The sequence below is a fragment of the Sciurus vulgaris genome (genome assembly GCF_902686455.1).
Source record: "Sciurus vulgaris genome assembly, chromosome: 9".
Classification (NCBI taxonomy): Eukaryota; Metazoa; Chordata; class Mammalia; order Rodentia; family Sciuridae; genus Sciurus; species Sciurus vulgaris.
The window spans coordinates 47,139,003-47,164,211 of record NC_136469.1 but is presented as its reverse complement, the minus strand read 5'-3'; the positions used below and the strand labels follow the sequence as shown (position 1 = coordinate 47,164,211).

Genomic DNA, 25,209 nt, shown 5'->3' with positions numbered 1-25,209 from the left:
ATGAGTGTACCTTTTTCCCCACATCCTCTCCAACGCCTATTGTTGCTTGTGTTCTTGATAATCGCCATTCTAATTGGGGTGAGATGGAATCTTAGAATCTTAGGTTAAGATGGGGTCTTGGTATGTTCCTCAGGCTGGCCTCTAGCCCACAATCCTCCTGCCTCAGCCTCCTGAGTGACTGGGATTATAGGTGTACACCACCATGCCCAGCTCTCTTGTGACGTCGGTCTCCTCTTGGCCATGATAACTTCTCAGGCTTTCCTTGTTTTTTGTGACTTTTACAGTTTTGAGGAGTACTGGTTAGGTATATTGTAGGACACTCCTGTTGAAAAGTTTTCATAATTAGACTGGATTATATGCTGTTAGGAAGATGATCACAGATTGAAGTGCCATTTCCATTACATCATATTAGCCCATTTTGTCCCATTGTTCCAGATGTGGGACATCTATAAAAACTTAAATTGAACAATAAATACATCACCTATGGTAACCTTGAAATAATACTTGAATAGACAGCATGTTTGCAGAATTGAAAACTTGGATGTCATGGGATAAGGGCAACACCGTTAACATAACTTAATCACTTGACTGAAATGGTGTTTGTGAAATTTCTGCTATGAAGCTGATTATTTTTAAACCAAAATTTTTAGATTCCAGATTTGGAAATTAGTTTGGAAGTTAACATGAGAAAATGATCTTGAACAATAAAAACCAATGAAATAATCCATTTCTTTTCTTTTCCTATCTGAAGAACATACATCTAACTTTCCAAGCTCATGACTTGGCTCAGAGCACTCTCCAAAGCAGGTACATTTTTGTGTAAGTAGTTGACACACCAGGAGATAAAAGGGGAAGAAGGCAAATGATGACATTTTTTTCCTCTGGGATGTGTCAGCTCCTGGGAGGATTTGCTGCCCCATGGACACTGACTATTCCTGTCAGCTCAGATATTTCATTCTGTCCTGAGACATTTAAAGAAGTGACCACCAAGGGTATTTTCAGCATTTTTGGACACTTTGCTCAGAGAAAGAAAAGACATTTCCTAACTCTTGTCCAATTTTTTTCTAGCCTGACTCTACCTATTTTGATGGAATTTGAAGCCTTTCCTGTGGGTATATCATTATTTTTGTTTGAAAATGAATGAAAGATATTACCACTTTTTATTTCAGATGTGAGGTTACTTGAATATCTTACCTCATATTTTTGTATTGGTTCAAGTTAGGAAAGTGAATTCCTTAACCGAATGCAGATGTGACCTTAGTAATTAGATACATGCTGTAGCATTTGGATTCCAGATACCACATATTTGAGTTTAGAACAAAGGAGTTCCCTTTAAATTAAACCCATTGTAGAAATTAGTATTTATATATTTTCTTAATGACATTCAAAAAGATTTTAAAATTATTTCTTTATGTACCTTATAAATTTTTTCAATGTTTTGTTAACCAATATTTACATTATTACTAAGATGAGCATGCTAATACAATTTCCTGTGTTTCCCCTCTGGCTCTATATATCAGAAGACCATTTTTTAAAATCCATTAGCATAGACAACAGAATCAAAAACATGATTTTCTTTCTAAAACTGAATACAAAGTAGGTCCCTAATAGAGTTAGCTATTTTATTAACATTAGAAGTAAATTATAAGTAGCCTGAGACTTATATTGCTTCTTGTGTTTTATTTGTTCTAATTAGTCATATATGACAGGAGGCATATTGCTTCTTTAGATTCCTCGTATACACCACATCTTTAGTGTCAGTGTTACTCAATTACGGTCTGCATTTCCTCCACTTACCTTCAATCCTTTAACAATTTTGCAGTCAGAATGAGGTTAAGATAGTAAATTTAATCATGTCCCCACTGTAGTCTGCATGTATCTGAAAACCACAGTGACTCTGGATTGCTCTCCTGCTTCCCCTATATGAGATCTGTCAGCACAGGTGTCTCATTCACCTTTGAATAAACCCCTGCCCTGCACATTGTAGACTCCAAAACCATGAGCTGAATAAACGAATGAGTATAACAGTGTTTGTGCACACATCACTATGCATAGACTAAAATTTGTATCTTGTTTTTGTCTTACTGGCAAAATGTCATGAGAATCTTAAAGAAATCTTTTATGGAAATTTTAAAAGATAGACTTAAGTAAGGAAAATAACATAAGAAATCCCCGTGGATCTACTTGGCCTCAAAAATCATCATCATTCTCTAATTAAAAAAAAAGAGAGAGAAAAAAAAAAAAATCCAATATAAAAAAATCATCATCATTTTGCTAACTTTGTTTTATTTATTTAATTTTAATCAATTAATTAATTAAGTTGGAGTCACATTGTGTTGCCCAGGCTGGCCTTGAGCTCCTGGGCTAAAGAAATTCTCCTTCCTTAGCTTCCTGATTAACTTGGAATATAGGTGCACCACTGTGCCCAGCTCAGTTTGCTAATTTTGTTTCTTCAGTCTGCCATCCCATAATTTTTTGTTTTATTTTGCTATAATATTTTAAAGTGGACATGAGATATCATATCATATCACCTGTAAATGTTTCATTATGTCTAACTAGGAAAGCCATTTTTTTAAAAAGTATATCCACAATGCCATTATTATGCCTCTTTATTTTTTTTTTAAGTAATGAGACTTTTTAAAAATTTTTATTTTTAGTTGTTGATGGACCTTTATTTAATTTATTTATTATATGTGCTGAGAATTGAACCCAGTGCCTCACGCATGCCAAGCGAGTCTTCTACCACAGAGCCACAATCCTAGCCCTATTATGCCTCTATAATTGTGTGTGCGCGTGTGCTCACGCGTGTGTATATACACACACACACGCATGCGTGCACGCTTGCTTTATTGCGGATTGAACCCAGGGTGCTTTACATCCCCAGTCCTTTTTGTATTTTATTTTGAGACAGGGCCTCACTAAATTGCCTTGTCTGGCCTTAAACTTGCAATCCTCTTGCCTCAGTCTCCCAAGTAGCTGAGATTACAGGCATGTGCCGCTGTGCCTGACTTCTTTAATACAGTTTAATAGCAAATATCTAATATCCATATTTCCTTAATTGTCCTAAGCCTTTTGTTTTTTTTTTTAAACAGTTGGTTTGTTCAAATCGATATCCTAATTTGGTCTACATGTTTATGATGAGATGTTGTTTAATCTTCACACACAGGGATGTGATTTATGTCAAAGCAGGGGTCTGCATAAAGAATACATTTCTACTTCTCTTTCCCACCGTTTTACCCAGACATTTAGAAGCCTAGGATTAACTTTTACTTGATGGTTTTGACTCATCTATTCAACAAATATTTATTGAGTGCTTCCTTCCAGCTGGGCACTGTTCTAGGCATGAGATTCAGCAGTTGCAACTATTCCTACCTCATGAAGCTTGCATGCTAGTGGCTGAAATCCCTAATACTAACCTTAACCCTGACCTGGGGAGGGAAAAACGATGTTCACTAATAAGCCCAGAATGTTTAACTGATGCAAGGTTTAGCATTTAGGGGCAAGGATCTACTTCTTAAGCCTTGGGGTGTTCAGCTTGTTAAGTTATTATTGAAATATTAATGCCATTATAGCTATCTTTTTCTTCTGCCTGTTCAGCCCAGCCTACCCACTGGTTAGATGAATCTCCTGAAAAATATCCTTTGGTCTGGGGGCATAACTCAATGGTAGAGTGCTTGCATAACACTGCAAAACAAAACAAAACAAATCCAGAAAAGCCCTTCCCTTCATTCATATCATTTCTTTTCTCAGGAATCTGAGCTATGTCTTACTATTTTCTATAAGTAATGGTGAAACTGCGTAGCTTGACATTTAAGACTTATAAAGTCTAACTCCAACCTATTTTTTCAATATTATCTTTCAGTGATCTGTAGTCTAGCCAGACTGGTTTACTCCTTGTCTCTTGAACGTGCCTTGAGAAGCCTACTTTGTGCCTTTGCTTACACCAACATCAGCCCATTACATTTTCCTTTGGATCTTAAGTTTCATTGCCTCTATTAAGGTCATCTACCACCAAGCTCTTTGATGCCTGATTCATCAACATGCCACTTAGTCTATATTATCATGATTTGTAAAACCAAACTGTGGCTAAAATTTAAACTTTATAAAGCAGAAAACCCTGGATTTGATTTTCATTTCTGCCATTTATTAGCATATGATCTTGGACAAGTTCTTTTATTTCTCGGAGCCTCACTTTTCTTGTCAATAGAATGAAGATAATAGGGTGGTTTTTAAGGTGTAGTTTTGAAAAATAATTAAGATAATGTAGGTAGAGGCAATTTAATTTTTGGTACTTAAGAATATACATAAATTATAGATTTTATTATTATTAATTGTATTTTTTTGTTTATCGTGTCATTTCCAACTGGATTGACTCACACTTAAATAATACCTTATACACTGCCTATACTGTATATCTTTTTGTCAGGAGTAATTGAGGTTCATCTAAATATTCATCTACTTGTGCAAATATGGGTTTTTTAGTTGTGTCTGGGCTACTGTAAGTCACTAATGGGAACATACATTCTAGAAAATGTCTAGAACACAAGGGAAAGCAACTGCACCTAATATTACTACATAAATAGTTGTTAAAATTAGTAGGGAAAATACAAGGTTAAAATTAGTAAATCTTCATCTTCATAGAGAGGTTTTTTTTAAATTAAGTTTAGGGAGGAAAGAGATGTCGAGAAACTGATGCTAAAAGTGGTGAATTTTTTTTTTGTTGTTGTTGCAAATGTTTTTTAGTGTTGTTTCTTTGCCAACCTCAAAGCAAAATCTGTGCCATGAAATAATAAAATTCAAGAGATGTGAAGCACTTTACCATGGAAAACTATTCAGTCAGAGATCAGGAGAACCAAATTGAATGGTGAATCTGAAGGAGGCAAAGAAAGCATTTTAAACACAGCTAAGTGCAAGATTGCATCATTAAAGAGAGAGAGAGAGAGAGAGAGAGAGAGAGAGAGAGAGAGAGAGAGAGAGAGTGTTACAGACACACAGTGAAGAGGAGAGCACTTAAATTGCTCTCAATTCTCTTGGAGAAGAATAAACATGTATGCAAAGGCCCAGGAACTTGTTTTCAGTTGCAAAAGGGAATAATGTGCGTTCTGTCAGAGTATTCAAAGGCCTTACAGAGCAGTCCAAGGGAAGCTGGAAGCAAGGACTTTGAGCAGTAGCTCTGTGTTTTTGGCAATCTCTTGACATTGAGACTACAATTAAAAGTAGTTGAGTGCAACCAGTTCTAAATGTCACAAGGAACACTCTGCTCAGCATGGAGTGTACAGTGTTGATTTTGCTGTTGTGTCCCACATTATTGTGTGAGATGCTGAATCAGGTCCCTGTTGGTGCATTCACTGATTGGAGGCCTGAAAAACAACTTGGTCCACGATTAATATTCTGTGATGTTATAATCTATATGGCTTGAACTTTAATTGGGCAAGGTTTTTGCGAACTTGTTTTATTCTTTTGACACCTGGAAGCTATGTTCTTTCATTTTGATGTTTTTCTCCCCCCGCCCCCTGCCTGTGGAAACTTCTTATGAAATGTTTTAATGTACTTTCTAAATTGGTTTGTTGTTCACCACATATGAAGTGATCTATGGGAAGATTTTTTTTCAAAGAAGTATTTTGTTAGCCATCTGAAATCCATGTTTACATACACTACTCCAGGGAATTTAAAACAGCAATTGCAATTTAAGATTTCAAATACCTGTTTATCATTAATGTGTACATACACCTGTGAAATTGTCATCTTTTAATTTAGACATAAGTGAATCAAACAACATACAGGCCAGAAAGAGAAATGGTGGGCAGTGAACATGGTTTATGCCAGAGGGCTGTTCCTGGGAGTTCAAAGAGCCTTCCTGGAAACTTAAGACCGACACTTTCTTTTTCTTTCTGTTTCTCTCATTCCTTCTTTTTCTTTCTTCTCTCTCTCTCTCTCTCTCTCTCGCTCTCGCTCTTCCTCTTCCTTTTTGGTACTGGGCATTGAACCCAGGGGCACTTAACCACTGAGCAACATCCCCACATCCCCAGACCTTTTTATTTTTTTATTTAGAGACAGAGGCTCCTTAAGTTGCTGAGGCTTGCTTTGAATTTGTGATCCTCAGCCTTGGATCCTTTCGGATTACAGGTGTGCACCACCACACCCAGTTCTCTCTCTCTTTCTTGCCTGCCTGTCTTCCCTCCCTTCCTCCCTCCCTTTCCTTCCTTCCTTCCTTCCTTCCTTCCTTCCTTCCTTCCTTCCTTCCTTCCTTCCTTCCTTCCTTCCTTCCTTCCTTCTTTCCTTCCTTCCTTCCTTCCTTCTTTCCTTCCTTCCTTTCTTCCTTCCTTCCTTCCTTCCTTCCATCTTTCTTGTCTTTTTCTTTTCTTTTCTTCTCTTTCTCTCATTCTAGTTTGCCTGCCTCTCTCCCTTTCTCCCTCTTTTCCTCCCTCCTTCCTTTCTTCCTTTCTTTTGGGGGTGCTGGGGATTGAACCCAGGGCATGTTAGACAAGTGCTCAATCACAGAACTACACTGTCAGCACTAAAGTAACACTTTCTTGACCTCATCATCATTCTAGATAATCCATAAGTGAGAAAATGCAAGGAGGACAAAAGATCAGGACATTGCTTCACGTAATGCAATGATCCTCAAACTTTTGCCTGCATCAGAATTACCTGGAGGAATTGTAAAACACATAACCTTGGTTTCCAATCCCAGAGCTTCTAATTCAAAAAATAGAGGGCGAGGGGTGGGCAAGAATTTGCACCTCTAAAAATAAGTTTCCAGAGACCACTGAAATAAACTATTGATTCTTTTTTTTATTATTTATTTATTTATTTATTTTTTTATTGTAAACAAATGGGATACATGTTGTTTCTCTGTACATGGCGTAAAGGCATACCATTTGTGTAATCATAAATTTACATAGAGTAATGTTGTTTGATTCATTCTGTTATTTTTTCCCTTCCCCCCACCCCTCCCACCCCTCTTTTCCCTCTATACAGTGCTTCCTTCCTCCATACTTGCCCGCTTCCCTAACCCTAACTCTAACCCTAACACTAACCCTCTCCTCCCCCCATTATGAGTCATCATCCACTTATTAGCGATATCGTTTGTCCTTTGGCTTTTTGAGATTGGCTTATCTCACTTAGCATGATATTCTCCAATTTCATCCATTTGCCTGCAAATGCCATAATTTTATCATTCGTTATGGCTGAGTAATATTCCATTGTATATATATATACACCACAGTTTCTTTATCCACTCATCAATTGAAGGGCATCTAGGTTGGTTCCACGGTCTGGCTATTGTGAATTGAGCAGCTATGAACATTGATGTGGCTGTATCTCTGTAGTATGCTGATTTTAAGTCCTTTGGGTATAGGCCAAGGAGTGGGATAGCTGGGTCAAATGGTGGTTCCATTCCAAGTTTTCGAAGGAATCTCCACACTGCTTTCCAGAGTGGCTGCACTAATTTGCAGCCCCACCAGCAATGTATGAGTGTACCTTTCTCCCCACATCCTCGCCAACACCTGTTGCTTGTATTCTTGATATTCACCATTCTAATTGGGGTCAGATGGAATCTTAGGGTGGTTTTGATTTGCATTTCTCTTATTACTAGAGATGTTGAACATTTTTCCATATGTTTGTTGAGTGCTTGTAGATCTTCTTCTGTGAAGTGTCTATTCATTTCCTTAGCCCATTTGTCAACTGGATTATTTGTATTCTTGGAATAGAGTTTTTTGAGTTCTTTACAGATTCTGGAGATTAGTGCTCTATCTGAAGTATGATTGGCAAAGATATTCTCCCACTCTGTAGGCTCTTTCTTCCCATTGCTGATAGTTTCCTTTGCTGAGAGAAAGCTTTTTAGTTTGAATCTATCCCAGTTATTGATTCTTGCTTTTATTTCTTGTGCTATGGGAGTCCTGTTAAGGAAGTCTGGTCCTAAGCCGACATGTTGAAGATCTGGACCTACTTTTTCTTCTATAATCTGCAGGGTCTCTGGTCTGATTCCGAGATCCTTAATCCATTTTGAGTTTAGTTTCATGCATGGTGAGAGATATGGGTTTAGTTTCATTCTGTTGCATATGGATTTCCAATTCTCCCAGCACCATTTGTTGAAGAGGCTATCTTTTCTCCATTGCATATTTTTGGCACCTTTGTCTAGTATGAGGAAATTGTCTTTATTTGGGTTTGTGTCCGTGTCCTCTATTTTGTACCATTGATCTTCCTTTCTATTTTGGTACCAACACCATGCCGTTTTTGTTACTATTGCTTTGTAATAGAGTTGAAGATCTGGTATTGCAATACCCCTTGTTTCACTCTTCCTGCTAAGGATTGCTTTAGCTATTCTGGGTTTCTTATTCTTCCAGATGAATTTCATAATTGCTTGCTCTATTTCTGTAAGGTACGTCATTGGGATTTTAATTGGAATTGCATTGAGTTTGTATAGCACTTTAGGTAGTATGGCCATTTTGACAATATTAATTCTTCCTATCCAAGAACATGGAAGATCTTTCCATCTTCTAAGGTGTTCTTTAATTTCTTTCTTTAGTGTTCTGTAGTTCTCATTGTAGAGGTCTTTCACCTCTTTTGTGAGATTGATTCCCAAGTATTTTATTTTTTTCGAGGCTATTGTGAATGGGGTAGTTTTCCTAATTTCTCTTTCTGAAGATTCATTACTTATGTATAAAAATGCATTGGATTTATGAGCATTGATCTTGTAACCTGCTACTTTACTGAATTCACTTACGAGTTCTAAGAGTTTTCTGGTGGAATTTCCAAGTTCCTCTAAATATATAATCATGTCATCAGCGAACAGGGATAGTTTGAGTTCTTCTTTTGCAATTTGTATCCCTTTAATTTCTTTGGTTCGTCTAATTGCTCTGGCTAGAGTCTCAAGAACGATGTTGAATAGAAGTGGTGAAAGAGGGCATCCCTGCCTTGTTCCAGTTTTTAGGGAGAATGCTTTCAGTTTTTCACCATTTAGAATGATATTAGCCATGGGCTTAGCATAAATGGCCTTTACAATGTTAAGGAATGTTCCCACTATCCCTATTTTTTCTAGTGTTTTGAGCATGAAGGGGTGCTGTATTTTATCAAATGCTTTTTCTGCATCTATTGAATAATCATGTGATTCTTGACTTTAAGTCTATTGATATGGTGAATGACATTTATTGATTTCCGGATGTTGAACCAACCTTGCATCCCTGGGATGAAACCCACTTGATCATGGTGCACTATCTTTTTAATATGTTTTTGTATGCGATTTGCTAAAATTTTGTTGAGAATTTTTGCATCGATGTTCATTAAGGATATTGGTCTGAAATTTTCTTTCCTTGATGAGTCTCTGTCTGGTTTAGGTATCAGTGTGATATTGGCTTCATAGAATGAGTTTGGGAGGGTTCCCTCCTCTTCTATTTTATGGAATACTTTGAGAAGTATTGGAATGAGCTCTTCTTTAAAGGTTTTGTAGAATTCAGCTGAGAACCCATCTGGTCCCGGACTTTTCTTTGTTGGTAGGCTTTTGATGACTTCTATTTCAGTACTTGAAATTGATCTATTTAAATTGTGTATGTCCTCCTCGTTCAGTTTAGGCAATTCATATGTCTCTAGAAACCTGTTGATGTCTTCGAAATTTTCTATTTTGTTGGAGTATAGATTTTCAAAGTAGCTTCTAATTATGTTTTGTATTTCAATCCTGTCTGTTGTGATATTTCCTTGTTCATTCCGAATTTTAGTGATTTGGGTTTTCTCTCATCTTCTCTTTGTTAGTGTGGCTAAAGGTTTATCAATTTTGTTTATTTTTTTGAAGAATCAACTATTTATTTTGTCAATTTTTTGTATTGTTTCTTTTGTTTCAATTTCATTGATTTCAGCTCTGAGTTTAACTATTTCCTGTCTTCTACTACTTTTGGTGCTGATCTGTTCTTCTTTTTCTAGGGCTTTGAGCTGTAGTGTTAGGTCGTTTATTTGTTGAGTTTTACTTCTTTTATTAAATGCGCTCCATGAAATAAATTTCCCTCTAAGTACTGCTTTCATAGTGTCCCAGAGATTTTGATATGATGTTTCTTTGTTCTCATTTACCTCTAAGAATTTTTTAATTTCCTTCCTAATATCTTCTGTTATCCATTCATCATATAATAGCATATTGTTTAATCTCCAGATGTTGGAATAGTTTCTGTGTTTTACTCTTTCATTTATTTCTAACTTCAATCCATTATGATCTGATAGAATACAAGGTAGTGTCTCTATCTTCTTGTATTTGCTAACCTTAGCTTTGTGGCATAATATATGGTCTATTTTAGAGAAGGATCCATGTGCTGCTGAGAAGAAAGTGTATTCGCTCTTGGTTGGATGGTATATTCTATAAATGTCCGTTAAGTCTAAATTATTGATTGTGTTGTTGAGATGTATGATTTCTTTGTTCAATTGTTGTCTGGAAGATCTGTCCAGTGGTGAGAGGCGTGTTAAAATCACCTAATATTATTGTGTTATGGTCTATTTGGTTTCTGAAATTGAGAAGGATTTGTTTGACATACATGGATGAGCCACTGTTTGGGGCATAGATGTTTATGATTGTTATATCTTGCTGATTTATGCTTCCCTTAAGCAGTATGAAATGACCTTCTTTATCCCTTCTGACTAACTTTGGCTTGAAGTCCACATTATCTGAAATGAGGATGGATACTCCAGCTTTTTTGCTGAGTCCATGTGCATGGTATGTTTTTCCCCATCCTTTCACTTTTAGTCTATGGGTATCTTTTTCTATGAGGTGAGTCTCTTGTAGGCAACATATTGTTGGATCTTTCTTTTTAATCCAATCTGCCAGTCTATGTCTTTTGATTGATGAATTCAGGCCATTAACATTCAGGGTTATTATTGAGATATGATTTGGTTTCCTGGTCATTTGGTTCATTTTAAAAATTTTATTTATTTATTTATTTGACACAACTTGGTTCCTCCTTTATTTGACAATTCCTTTAGGATAATTCCTCCCTTTGCTGATTTGCTTCTTTGTTTTTCATCTCTTCCTCATGGACTATTTTGCTGTGAATGTTCTGTAATGCTGGCTTTCTTTTTGTAAATTCTTTTAGCTTTTGTTTTATCATGGAAGGATTTTATTTCATCGTCAAATTTGAAGATAAGTTTTGCTGGGTATAAGATTCTTGGTTGGCATCCATGTTCTTTCAGGGCTTGAAAAATGTCGTTTCAGGCCCTTCTAGCTTTTAGGGTCTGGATTGAAAAATCTGCTGATATCCGTATTGGTTTCCCCCTGAATGTAATTTGGTTCTTTTCTCTCACAGCCTTTAAAATTCTGTCTTTATTTTGTATGTTCGGTATTTTCATTATAATGTGCCTTGGTGTGGGTCTGTTGTAATTTTGTGTATTTGGAGTCCTATAAGCCTCTTGAACTTGATTTTCCATTTCACTCTTCAGATTTGGGAAATTTTCTGATATTATTTCATTGAATAGATTGTTCATTTCTTTGGTTTGTTTCTCTAGGCCTTCCTCAATCCCAATAATTCTTAAATTTGGCCTTTTCATGATATCCCATAGTTCTTGTAGATTCTGTTCATGATTTCTTACCATCTTCTCTGTTTGTTCAACTTTGTTTTCAAGGTTAAATACTTTGTCTTCAATGTCTGAGGTTCTGTCTTCCAGGTGTTCTATCCTACTGGATATGCTTTCTATGGAGTTCTTAATTTGGTTTATTGTTTCCTTCATGTCAAGGATTTCTGTTTGGTTTTTTTTCAATATCTCTAACTCTTCATTGAAATGATCTTTTGCTTCCTGTATTTGCTCTTTTAACTGTCGATTGGTGCGATCATTCAATGCCTCCATTTGCTCTTTCATCTCATCGTTTGCTTCCCTGATCATTTTAATTATGTACATTCTGAACTCCTTTTCTGTCATTTCTTCTGCCATGCTGTCATTGGGTTTTATTGATGTAACATCTAGATTTGTTTGCGGCATTTTCTTTCCTTGTTTTCTCATATTGTTCAGGTATCAGTGGACCGCTGAGATATTGCAGATTTCTTCTATTGACTTACAATGTCCCTGAAGATTTCTATATATATCCCCTCTTAGCCTTCAGTAGCCTGAAGTCTTGGAGGAAGTCGATAATGCGGTGCTCCACAAGGAAGCTGCCTCTCTAGGAGTGGTGGCCTTCAGGTGGGGTATATTCCCTGTTATTGGGCAGAGGTGCCTCCACTTGTTGACCAATGGTCATCCAAAGGGGAACTAGGCTGCGGGCTGAGGCAAGGCCTGTTTGGGCCTGTGTCTCTGGTTTTACCGTCCTTGTGCGGAAACCTCACTCGGCAGGGAAGACTCACCCGTTGGGGAGGTCTCGCTGGTCAGTTCCCCTCCTAGAGGTTCCCCTCAATTTACAGCTACCACCTGGGTTGGGCTGCCTTCCTCTGCAAAGTTCCCAGGTGCCCGGCCCTACCTCCTGGGCCTGGGAGCCTCACCCTTCGCAGATGAATCTCCTTAGGCTGCCCCTCCTCAGAGAAACTGCCCGCAGTCCTGGAACCTTCGCTCTGCCCCTAAGCGTGTCTCTGTACGGCTCTTCCACCAAGAAGCCTCCTAGGTCCTGGACTCTGCTCTGCACCTAATCGCCTGGCTATGCGGCCCCTCCTCTGAGCAGCTGCCTTGGGCCCCGTACAATCGCCCTGAGTCCCCGAGACCCGCTGCACGCCTCTTCCTCCAGACAGCCGCCCAGTGTTCCGGTGTGGTCACTAGGAGTCCAAGCAACTCACTGCGTGCCTCCTCCTCCCACCAACTGCCCGTAGCCCTGGGCAATCATTCCGAGTGGAAGTGACCCGCCCCGTTCCTCCTCCTCCTCCAGGTAAACCCCCGGGTGTTCAGGAGCGGTCACTCTGAGTGGCTCTGAATCCATGACCCGCTGCACACCTCCTCTGGGCAGCCGCCCGGAGCTCTGGTGCGGCCACTCGAGACCAAGCGACCCACCGCGCTTCTCCTCCAGGCAGCCCCCCTGTGTTCAGGAGCGGTTGTTTTAAGTCCAAACAACTCACCAATCGCCTCCTCCTCTGAGCAGCCGCCTGGAGCTCTAATGCAGTCACTGCGAGTCCAAACGACCCGCCACGCTCCTCCTCCTCCTCCTCCTCCTCCTCCGGGCAGGCCCCAGTGTTCAGAAGTGGTCTGAGTCCAAACAGCTCGCCATGCAGCTCCTCCTCTGGCAACCGCCTGCAGCTCCGGTACAGTCACTCCGAATCCAAGCGGCCACACTCCTCCTCCTCCTCCTCAGGGCAGGCCCCGGTGTTCTGAGTCCACACAGCTCTCTTCGCCGCTCCTCCCCTGGGCAGCCTCCGGAGCCCCAGTGGTTGCTCCGAGTCCCAGCGCTGTGCCGAGCGGCCTCCTCTCCGATGCTCCCAGTTGTCCTAGTTCACTTCTCCAGCGGCGGGAGGGGCGTCTCACCGGCAGCTCTACTTCACAAAGTTCCGTGCATTCTGGGACGACTGTCCCATCCGGGACGCCTCCCCAATCGGAGAGACTCACCTGGCTGCTTTGAGTTGGTCCCAAGTGTCTCAATATCTCCTCTTTTGAATCCTGAGTCCTGGAGCAACATGAAATGCAGCCAACCTCTAGTCTGCCATCTTGAAAACCTCTAACTATTGATTCTTATTTTATTTACCTATGCTTTATATACAGAGGGGTCACCCTGAAGAGTCTGTATAAAATGTGAAGCTTCTCTCTATAGATTATGCTGTGTGGAATTTAAGACTGATTTTCTAAAAAAGCACCCTAGAGTGATTCTGCTGTAATTGGTCCAGGGACACTGGTCTAGGGACTGTAAGCCATTGAAGAACTTCTAATCCTTTAGAATTTGAGTCCAACATTTTTATATAATTATTCATGGGCTTAAATATCAGTGAATGATTGGTAAGATTCAATATTGCTCAAGAGCAAGAGAAAATAGGATGGAAACATAATACTTTATTGGCTCAGTGATACCATAGGCTAAACCACTTCTCATGAAAATACAGAATATTGTGATACAATATGATGTGCTATAATGTATATATATAATGAATATAATGAATCTGCTATAGTGTAACCAGACTTTGGCATTAAAATTTTTTCCAAATTCTTGATATCAAGTACTGTATTACTAACCCAACTTTTAGAAAGGAAGCATAAAAATATAATGAAAACAACAAGAAAAAGACTTTAGAGATGGATAGACACTGACTGGCACTTACAATGTCTAGCAACTACTTAACATTTGTGGTGATCAGTCTTCTTATCTGTGAAGGAGACTTAGTAATTCCTGTCTTGCAATATGCTGGGAAGAATAAATACATTTTATATTTAAGATGGCTGGTATAGCTTCCCACATACTGTAGATGTTTACTGAATGGCAATTGTAAAAGGAAGAAGACATGAGAAGCCACACACACCTTAATTTTTGTAGCAGACAAGGTGAGGGGGTTTCTAATTTAATACTTCTTGGTTAGCAATTTCAGTCAAATCTTTTGCATGAATTTAGACTGACTCTGAAAGTACATATCATCCCTCAAGATTCTTATAAGAATCATACTCATAATTCTTAATTATATTAATTAAAATGGAAATGATTTAAAACTAACTGGATATTGTGCAATCTGAAAGATATCTTTTCTTCGACCTATAGGTTGTGGTTTATATATGTTTTCTGTAATGTTAAGGAAATATTTTATTTTTTTAAGCTTTTATAACTTCAGATTTCTTTTTTAGGAAATATTTTAAAAGATAAGTGTGTCTGTACATATTGGCAAGGTCAATGTCCATGAGAATAATAAAAGAAAGTTCCAAAAGAATAATATATAATTTTAAGATGAGATTAAAGAAATTTAAGACAATACCTATGTATGTAAAGAAATTCTGAAATTTCTTATTAAACTTGGTTATTCTAACAGAGTATCTTCTTCTTTATACATTACCTGTTGTTTTTCTTTAATGAGAAGGTATAGAAGGAACACTGAGCTTAAGTTCTTGAAGAAACTTTAATGAAGGCATAATTTAAAAAGAAATAAGTCAAATTAAGGGACTCCATAAGAGGGTGTGCAGTACCAGGGGGCAACACCATCTCTGGGAGGCTGGACCATCCAGGTAGACCTAAGAATAAGGTAAAGCACTAAGGTGAAGGAAGCGGTGTTACAGTAGTACATGAGAGGGGCCATCTGATAGAAGCTGTACCCATGGAGGGATGCAGCCACTGCTAGAACCATGTTAAAACAGAGAGGGAGCAGGAGGAATAAACATCTTAATCTCTCCTCTTCCATTTTGGAATCTGCTGCTGGGTCATACCCCTGACCAAACCCAATGGAAACCCCAGGGCAAGGAGGTCAGTCAACCTCATGGGACAAGAGCAGGACAGAGAAGGAAAGTGCACAGATGGGAAAGGAAATGGAGTGCCTAGAAAACAGCCAGCACATGCATGTATTTCTTTTATTAAAATTTATAAAAGTGATTTGTGTTGCAATCAGTTAAGGAACACGAAAGTGGAATTAGATGTCTGCATGTACATGAAGAGATATACAAGAGGTTTGGTCTGGTTGCAGGGAATGTTTTGTGGGAGATGAAAAAGTTTCAAAATAGTAGTAATTCATGTTGAAAAGGTATTTTGGGTTAGAAAGTTAGTAGATGACTTTCAGTGACACTTTCAAGATTGTAGACATTATACACTAGATGCAAATTTAAAGACACTCTTTTCTACTCATTTCAAATTAAAAAGAAATCCTACTATGAAAGGCTGGATCTTCTTAAAAAATTTTTTTGGTTATTAATGGACCTTTTCACACACATTTATTTATGTGCAGTGCTGAGGATCTAACACAGTGCCTCACGCATGCTAGGCAAGTGCTCTACCACTGAGTCACAACCCCAGCCCCAAAAGGCTGGATCTTGCTGGGGTAAAAGAGTGAAGATAGAAGACAAGATGCTGTAATAGAGAGAATATTGATTTAGCAATGGAGAGACAATGACTAGAATCCCAGATCAGTGTTGATTAGTGTTGTGAACTTGTTCAACATAGACCCTGAACTCATTCCTCAGGAGCTAGATGTGCATAATAACTCACATGGTTATTGTAAAATTAAATGAGATGCTATATGTAAAAAACTTAGAATGAGGTCTAGACTTATCCTGATGTCAAAAAATGATTATACTTGCCAATTTTTGAATGAGAAATGTTTGCCAGGCATATCCTATTTACTATCTCTAATCCCCCAAGCAACTTCATTTCATGGGGACAACTGAGATTTAGAACTGGCAATTTGTGTAAGACCTAAAGTTAGCAAATGGCAGTTCCTAGCCTTGAAGTCAGGCCAATTAGATCCCAAAGCCAAATTCTTCCTGTAAAACCACAGTTCATTATTTTCCTTTTGTCTCAAAAAGCAAACACTCTTAAAATTGCTTTCTGAGAGGAGTCAAAGGATATAATTGTGTAGTAAGTTTTCTTTGAAAAATCTGTTTAGGAGAGGTATTTAGGTTGATAAATACAAGCTCCTAATAAAAGTAGAAAACATTCAAATATTATGTTGCAAGCAGCACAATTTCCAAATTGATGCATACACTAAAATCACAGCCTGCTTTTGTAATGTGATTCTGTAAGTCATCTTAATCTCCTCACAACTCCAGATTGTTCTGCATATCAGAGTCTGTCTGCCTAATTATATTAACTTGCATAATGGGGGTACTCAGGAAGAACGTTTGAATATTCTTATGGTTTTTAAAGTTATGGAATCAGAGAAATGTCAAAAACATTGAAGAGTTTATCAAATTTCTAAAGAAAATAAACCCAAAATAAAAGTGAAGAGATTAGTATTATTAATGTGTGCCAGGGAGAAAATATAAGAAGATTATGTTGTCAATTATAAGAAGAAAGTATTAAATACTTAATAATGAGCTTAGCAAAGGGTGTGTATGGGCTACACAAAGAAAATTGGAATTTTGGGGGGAAGAGCAAGAAGATTTGAAAATGAGATGGATGGAATGACACATAATTGTTAGGATGTCACTTCGTCTCAAGTCTATTTATGGACTGAATGCAATACTAATTAAGTCTGATTGAATTTTAAACCACTGAACTGAACAAATTGGTTCAGTTCAATTGGGAAATACAAATATATTTTTGGGGAGAAAAACAAGCAATGAGGAAGAATGTATTCTTCCAGATATTGGAACACATAAATCAGCAAAAATTAGGATTATGAGCTTCGAGTGGGGGTACACACCTATGATCCCAGCACTTCAGGAGATTGAGGCAGGAGTTTGATCGCAAATTTGAGGCCAACCTAAGCAATTAGTAAGACCCTCAGCAACTGAGCAAGACCCTGTCTCAAAATAAAATATATAAAGGGCTGGAAATAATGATTTTTAAGATAATTGCTAAGTAAATTATGAAACAAGTGCCAAATGTACAGATTTAAAGACATTAAAATGACAGACAAGAACACTAGACAGCAATATAGAACATTGTGGTGTATTCATAGTGTGTTAATATGCTAAGCTTAAGAATGTCTGTATTCATGTTCATGTTAGGCTTATACTCTCAGGTTTAAATGAGCACACATTCATACTTATATATTAAAAGAAGAACATGAATGAATAAAAGCAGTGTTGAATTCACATATTGGAATAAGAATAATTTTCTTATAAAAATCTTTTACTGTTTTTTGAATGTTTGAACAATAAAAATTTTAATATAGGCTATGTGAACACGTATGTGAAAGTATAGAACATGATTGCAGTGTCACTTAAGGTATATTGGCTAACTGTTCCTTGTCATACTATATTTGAGCCAATAAAAACAGTTTTCATTTGTGAACATAAGAACTTTGTCTTGCCGGGAAAGGTGGCGCATGCCTGTGATCTCAGTGGTTCAGGAGGCTGAGACAGGAGCCAGCCTGAGCAACTCAGTGAGACCCTGTCTCTAAATAAAATACAAATTCGGGGTGGGGATGTGGCTCAGTGGTTGAGTGCCCCTGAGTTCAATCCCCAGTACAACCCCCGCCAAAAAAAACAACTTTGTCTTATTTACAATTACACTGACCATCTGAAGTCTGGCAAAGTTGCTTAAAGATCTATATGATTCGATGGAAGTTTCCATATTTTTTCTTTTTATATATTAATATACTTTCTTCTTTTCATGTTATGTTTTGTCTACTTTTATGAAACCTTGAAATATTTAAATAGTTTTGTCTTATTCTTTTACATTTATAACATTGACAATTTTTTTTTTTTTTTTTTGGTTGCAGTGCTGGGGATTGAACCCAGGGCCTTGTGCTTGTAAGGCAAGCACTCTACCAACTGAGCTATCTCCCCAGCCTGACACTGACAATTTTTTAGAAGAACTTGATTAGTGAGCACTATAAACTTTTTATTCATTTATTTTTAAAAAGTTTTATAGACTGCATTTTGATTCATTTTACACAAATGGGGCACAACTTTTTATCTCTATGGTTGTACACGATGTAGATTCACACTTATTTTTAGATGAAATGTAAAAGCTGTTGTTAAGGATAAACTGAAATGACTTAACTTCTAATATTTCGTTTTTCTTCTCTTTTAGGTAAGTAACTGAACAGAGACATGAAGAACTGATATTTCAAATGACAACCATGTTGCAAAAGGTACTTTTGGTATTTTAGTATTACTTTGAAGGAATCTTATCAAAGGATGTAGAGGTTAGATATAAGTACACTTTTGGTAATTAAAAAAGAGTCTCGCAAAAACAGATTTAAAGGCATTATAAAGGTATTAACAATTTTAAAATTTTTGAGGCATGTAATGCTTTCCTCTCTATAGTTTTGGCAATTATTATCAATACCATATGGGTAAGAAAAGATAAATAAATTGACCCTCTTTCCCTCCAGATATTCACAAGTGGGAAAAAGAGGTGGTGTACAGACATTTGAATGTAATAGATGAAATAAATACATTGGGGTTCATTTATCAAAGTCACTGGTGTGTTTTCTCTAAAAGCTTATAGTTTGTTTCCTGTGATCAAAATATTATCTTCAGAATTACTCATAAAATTCATTGTGCTAAGGTTGTCAATAAGATGATTTGCTTCTTGATAATTCAAGTAGATTGAACTCATGAGAATTCTGCAGATTTTTCATATATACACGTATATGCAAAAAGAAATTGAAGGGAAGAGGAAGAAGGGAAGAAGGAAATATTACACTTAAAGAAAAATAGAATGTAAAATTCTCGGTATGGTATATATCACACCATGATTTGTGGATATCTGTGTTTTTTTTTTTTAACTCATCAATCTATCTAGGAGAATCTCTTCTCTAGAAATAATCTTTACAATATTGTGGAAATCATCTCATCTGGTTCCAGAGGAAACAGTCACATCATGACCTATTAGACTATGTATCACCATTAACATTGGATTTCTAATCCAAGAATTTCTCATTTTGCTTAGAAATTTCTTCTTTTACAATTTAGGGCAGGTGCTGTTGAAGAGACCTAACTGGAAGAGAAGTTTGTAAAAAGAGTTGGGGAAATAACTTTATATCAAAAAGTTTGTACTCTTTGGATTAATGTAAATTTTCTATACTTTTAAAAATGAAAATTGGACAATTTTATTAATGATGATAATGAGAGAGCACTAATTGGCCTGGGCTATTTTTAGGAGAGCAGATATTATTCTGTCTTATTATATAATTGATATTATTATATTAATATATTATAAATAGTTTGCTTTACTTAAGGCACCAATGAGACTTCCAAGTATAAAGGCTAAGTTGGCAGCTGGATAGATGAGTCTTAGGAGCTCAGAGAAGAGAAGGTGGATTTGGGAATCATCATTTCACAGTTGGTAATGCAGACTGCAGGAGTAAGACTGATTTTGTGGAGATGACTGTGTGACAGACAAATGATTTTAATTCTTGGGGGGAAAGAATAATGGTTTGACAGGGAATATCAAATATTGCCTATAAGTCAAAGATGAAGGCTTCAGTAACCTACTGGAATTTTTCCACATAAATATCTTAGTGACGTTGGTAAAGGAAAATGTGGTAGAATACTGGGGGCAGAAACCAGATTAGAGTGGGTTGAAGAATAAATGAGAAAGGGCTGGGGATATGGCTAAGTTGGTAGAATACTTGCCTCACAAGCTTAAGGCACTGGGTTCAATTCTCACCACCACCATTAAATAAATAAGAGAAAAGGGGATGGAGATAGCAAAAAAGACAGTTCTTGAAATTTTGTCTGTGAATACAGGTGCGAAGAATCTGAGTAGGACATTGGGATAAGAGTGTCTTGAGCATATTTAAATGTTAATGAGAACAATGGGAATGAAGGCAGAGATTGAAGTTTGGGGTTTCCAAGAAGAAAGGAGGGGTTGGAATAGGCAGACCAGGAAGACGGATTATCCATAGCTGGTGGGAAGGACAACTACTTGAACATAGCTAGGGCAGGAGCTTGCAAACAAATACAGAGGGGTTTGTTAATCTAGTAGAGGTTGAAGTGGTTTCCATATTCTGTATGAAGATGTGACCAGAGTAGCTTAGTTGGGATTTGAGGAAAGAGCTAAGGTTTGAAATAGTGTTGGTGGAAAATGGGGAAGAGAAGGTTGCAAGGAGGACAATGTTAGACTAGGCATGTATCTGTGACTTGGAATTTGTAGTGTCATCAACTCCTTCAACTCATAAGAGTATTATATGCATGGTTATTTCTTCCTAAAACTCAGAAATCAGGAATATTCTGCTTTGAGAGCCAGTATAAGAGATATTTGACATTTTTTCCTTCTGTCCTTAGATTGGGTACTGTTCCCCAGTGGCAACATTTTTGTGGCAAAATTAATAATGCTTTTTGAAGCCAGGCACGGTGCATAGGCCTATAGTCCTGGCTACCCTGGAGGTTGAGGCAGGAGGATCACTTGAACTCCAGGAGTTTAAGAAAGAATATTTTTGATCTTGAAGAAATGATTACATTTTAAATCTAAAACTTAGATCTCATATGCCCTAAATGAAGGAAGCTACTGTCGTCGCTCAAGTGTCAGTAGCTTGGCATGTTCTTTCTGTTTGGAGAGCATCCTTTGGATAGCAGAGTTAGATGGACAGTGTTAAACAGACCCAGAAAATGAAAGACTTTGGTTTCGTTGACTTTGAGCTGTAAGCACATTAATATGCCCATTTATCTAGAAACTCTAAATTTATACTTCCCATATTGAGTTTTATATGTTCACTTAAGAGTATGGAGCTCTTTATAACACCAAAGAAATCTTTGAGTTCAGTGACTTTCAAACCTTTTTTTTAATCCTTAGAAACATTTTGAAAAAATAGAATCTGGCATAAAAAAATGATGGAAGGAGAATCGTTTTGGCTGCATTGGGCAGGAGGGAACTCAACTCACTTGCCCCGTTTTTTCCCCTCTTCTTCTTTTTTTTTTGGAACTGGCAGTCGAACCAAGGGCCTTAGTGAATGTGAGGTAGGTGCTTTGCCACTGAGCTACATCTCAGCCCCTTTTCCTCTCCTTTGTTCTCCTCGTCCCACTTTCAGGAAGGTTCCCTGAGACATCACCACTGAACCTAGTGTCTCCATAGAACCTTGTTTGAAAAAAAATTGTAGGTTACCACAGCAACACTGAATTTCATCAAAAAAAAAAAAGTTCTTAAGTTAAATTAACTGTGGTTTGGAGATTTTTTTCTCTAGAATAAATGAGTCCAGTTAATGTCTACTTTGACCCGAAGTATTTAATTATATCTTAGATTGCCAGTTTTAGTGATTATAGATACTAATTTTATCAAAGAAGCATAAATAAAAACTATTGTTGAGTATGTAATAAATCTGGAGTTTGGAAAGCCAGGTATTCTTTTTAATTTATTGTTCTTGTCAGGAGTACCAAAGCTTATGAATGTGAATCCCGTCACTAGGCTCATGCGTGGAACTGATCTTCATTTTCCTCAAAGAATGGATATGTGATAGTGGCAGGGAAGATTAACTGTTTTGATATTGAGCAAGTATAAATTACCAAGATGTTGCTCTTCCACTAAGAGAGGACTTTGTTTTTTTTTTTTTAGTATATATATATATTTTTTTTATTGTAAACAAATGGGATACATGTTGTTTCTCTGTTTGTACATGGCGTAAAGGCATACCATTTGTGTAATCATAAATTTACATAGAGTAATGTTGTTTGATTCATTCTGTTATTTTTTCCCTTCCCCCCACCCCTCCCACCCCTCTTTACCCTCTATACAGTAGTTCCTTCCTCCATACTTGCCCAGCTCCCTAACCCTAACTCTAACCCTAACATTAACCCTTCCCTCCCCCCCATTATGTGTCATCCTCCACTTATTTATTTTTTTTTGTTTGTTTTGTTTTTTGCCCTGTAGAGATGCCAAATCTCTTTTTTTTTTACTTTTTTTTTTTTTTATTGTAAACAAATGGGATACATGTTGTTTCTCTGTTTGTACATGGCGTAAAGGCATACCATTTGTGTAATCATAAATTTACATAGAGCAATGTTGTTTGATTCATTCTGTTATTTTTTCCCTTCGCCCCACCCCTCCCACCCCTCTTTACCCTCTATACAGTAGTTCCTTCCTCCATACTTGCCCCCCTCCCTAACCCTAACTCTAACCCTTCCCTCCCCCCCATTATGTGTCATCCTCCACTTATCAGCGATATCATTCGTCCTTTGGCTTTTTGAGATCGGCCTATCTCACTTAGCATGATATTCTCCAATTTCATCCATTTGCCTGCAAATGTCATAATTTTATCATTCTTTATGGCTGAGTAATATTCCATTGTATATATATACCACAGTTTCTTTATCCACTCATCAATTGAAGGGCATCTAGGTTGGTTCCACAGTCTGGCTATTGTGAATTGAGCAGCTATGAACATTGATGTGGCTGTATCTCTGTAGTATGCAGATTTTAAGTCCTTTGGGTATAGGCCAAGGAGTGGGATAGCTGGGTCAAATGGTGGTTCCATTCCAAGTTTTCTAAGGAATCTCCACACTGCTTTCATCATCCTCCACTTATTAGCGATATCATTCGTCCTTTGGCTTTTTGAGATTGGCTTATCTCACTTAGCATGATATTCTCCAATTTCATCCATTTGCCTGCAAATGCCATAATTTTATCATTCTTTATGGCTGAGTAATAAGAGAGGACTTTGTTGAGGCCTGAAAATATCCATAGGAATGTAATTGAATGTTTTCAAGGGAATAACAGCTTTCCGTTAAACTTGAGCATAACTAAGGTAGAAGAACTGATACAGGGAATGCTAAATTGGGATATGAAGAACTTACTAGGAGAGTTATAATAACAAAGTAACAGGAGATGGTAGTATTGAACATGAGTATAATAACAAATTTTTTACTTGAATTATTTTATGTTATAAGTATAACAATACAATGGGGGTAGATGTTGGGGCTCAACTTTATATTAGATAAAACTAAGACTCATAGACTTTTAAGTAACTTATCCAGCTTACCAAGTAAATTACCAGCAAATGTAGTAGAGTCAAAATTCGAATTCAGATCTTTTCATTTTAAGTGAATTCAGACCCAACAACTAGCTGGGATGACAAGTAGTTGAGACTAGGATGGCAAGATTCAAAAACATGATAACAAGAAAAGGGCTAGTCCCCCAGGCCAGGGAATGCAACCCAAGAAGTAAAATACCTCCAATGACTCATGGAGAAAATAGGGACTTTGAGAATCCATGTGGGTTGCATTCTTAGAATCTGCTGTTTTCTTAATTGCCTCTATAAAATCCTCTGTAAGTAAGACAGTCTCTGCAGGACTTAGGCCACTTAAGGCTTTAATGCCCCAGAGGTTTTAATATTGAGGTCAGAGGGGAAGATCTCTGGCTGACTGAGGACTCCCTGTAGAAATCTGACCAGTTGACTGGGAAAGTTCTGTCCTTTCATTCCAAGATTCACTTCCTGCTTAAGGTGAACGGAATTCAGTTCTGGCTTGTGTCCTTGAAATCTTCTTTCAGGTGTGCATCCTTGAGTCACACAGCATGATCTCTCTCCTGGTACATGAAATCATAAGTTATGCTGAAGCAGGAGATGAAAGGAAATAAGAATAATTAAAAGGGTTAAGTATGAAACCATGTGGGTCACATGTAAAAGTTAGAGCCATAAGTTTTTAGAAGATTTTTTTCAAAGCTTGTTTAAATACATAAGATGACTGGGAGAAAATAACAAAGGCTAAACTTTCCAGATACTAGGGAATAAAATACCCTACTGTTATGGTTTAGATATGAGGTGTACCCCAAAATCAGTGGATTAATCTGTTTGATGGATTAATAGTATGAATGGACTGACTGGGTGGTTATTGTAGGCAGGTAGGGTGTGACTGGAAGAAGCAGATCACTGGTGGTGTGGCTCTAGTGTTTATACTTTGTCCCTGGTGCCTCCTGTGCTTCCTTTCTGCTTCTGGCCACCAGGAGCTTTCCAGCGCCTTGCACTTCAGCTGTTTTGCCTCACCTTGGACCCAGAACAATGGAGTGAGCTGACCATGGGATGAGATCTCTGAAGGTGGGAACCCCAAACAAACTTCCTTCTCTAAGTTGCTTTTGTCAGATATTTTGGTCATAGTGACAAAAACACACCTGTGTTAACAAGATTATTGATAATGAATATATTTTTGTTTGCATGTGATGAAAATATTTGTATACTTCAATGATGCTAATTCCTGTCTTTTTGTATAAATCGATGTAATCTTTTATTTGCTTCCTGAAGTGATGGAATATTGAAATTTTGTTCTGATCAATAACTATAGTTGGCTTAAAGTTAGATAACTCATGCTTACAAAATCTGTATCTTCTAGAGTATCTTCCCCTGAAGAACATATATAATTGGAAGTAGTGATAGATTCGTTCATCTTAGACTTAGATTTGTTTATCTTAATCCATTTAAGTGTTTTGAGTCATCAAATCAAATGGGAGCTTTCTAGTCTGTCTCTCAGCTAAATTTAATAGATGTATCGTTCTTACATTTCAGTAATTGTATTTTACATATAGTTATTGTGACGGTGGAAAAGAATACTGTTCTAATTCATAACATTTCTTGTTTTGTTTGCTGTTAAAGCCACTTATAATCATTAGCCTTGTTGTATCCTCTTTGTGAAAAAAGAAGAAAATAAATACTCAATAAACCAAAATATTACTGCCTTTTCTAAAGAAAAGGAAAAAAAGAACAGAATTTGGGGTGGGGGAAATATTCATTCTTCGACAAGTTTTTCTTTCCTTTTTTT

General features: G+C 37.3%; 1 protein-coding gene and 1 long non-coding RNA gene across 6 annotated transcripts in view; one reads left to right on the top strand and one right to left on the bottom strand.

The window, feature by feature from the left end:
• The window catches only part of ANK2 (ankyrin 2), a 694,188-nt gene that overhangs the window by 159,426 nt on the left and 509,553 nt on the right, over positions 1-25,209 (top strand). The window contains exon 2 of one of the 5 annotated variants that reach the window (XM_079154617.1): positions 18,551-18,611. The exons of the other annotated variants lie outside the window; for them this stretch is intronic. Within the exon in view, the coding sequence (XP_079010743.1) occupies positions 18,591-18,611 (21 nt within the window). The 5' untranslated portion in view covers positions 18,551-18,590. The remainder of the gene's footprint in view (positions 1-18,550; positions 18,612-25,209) is intronic. 5 annotated transcript variants of the gene reach the window in all.
• Positions 1-25,209, bottom strand: part of LOC306670132 — a 417,629-nt gene that overhangs the window by 20,376 nt on the left and 372,044 nt on the right. The gene's annotated exons all lie outside the window — the stretch shown is intronic.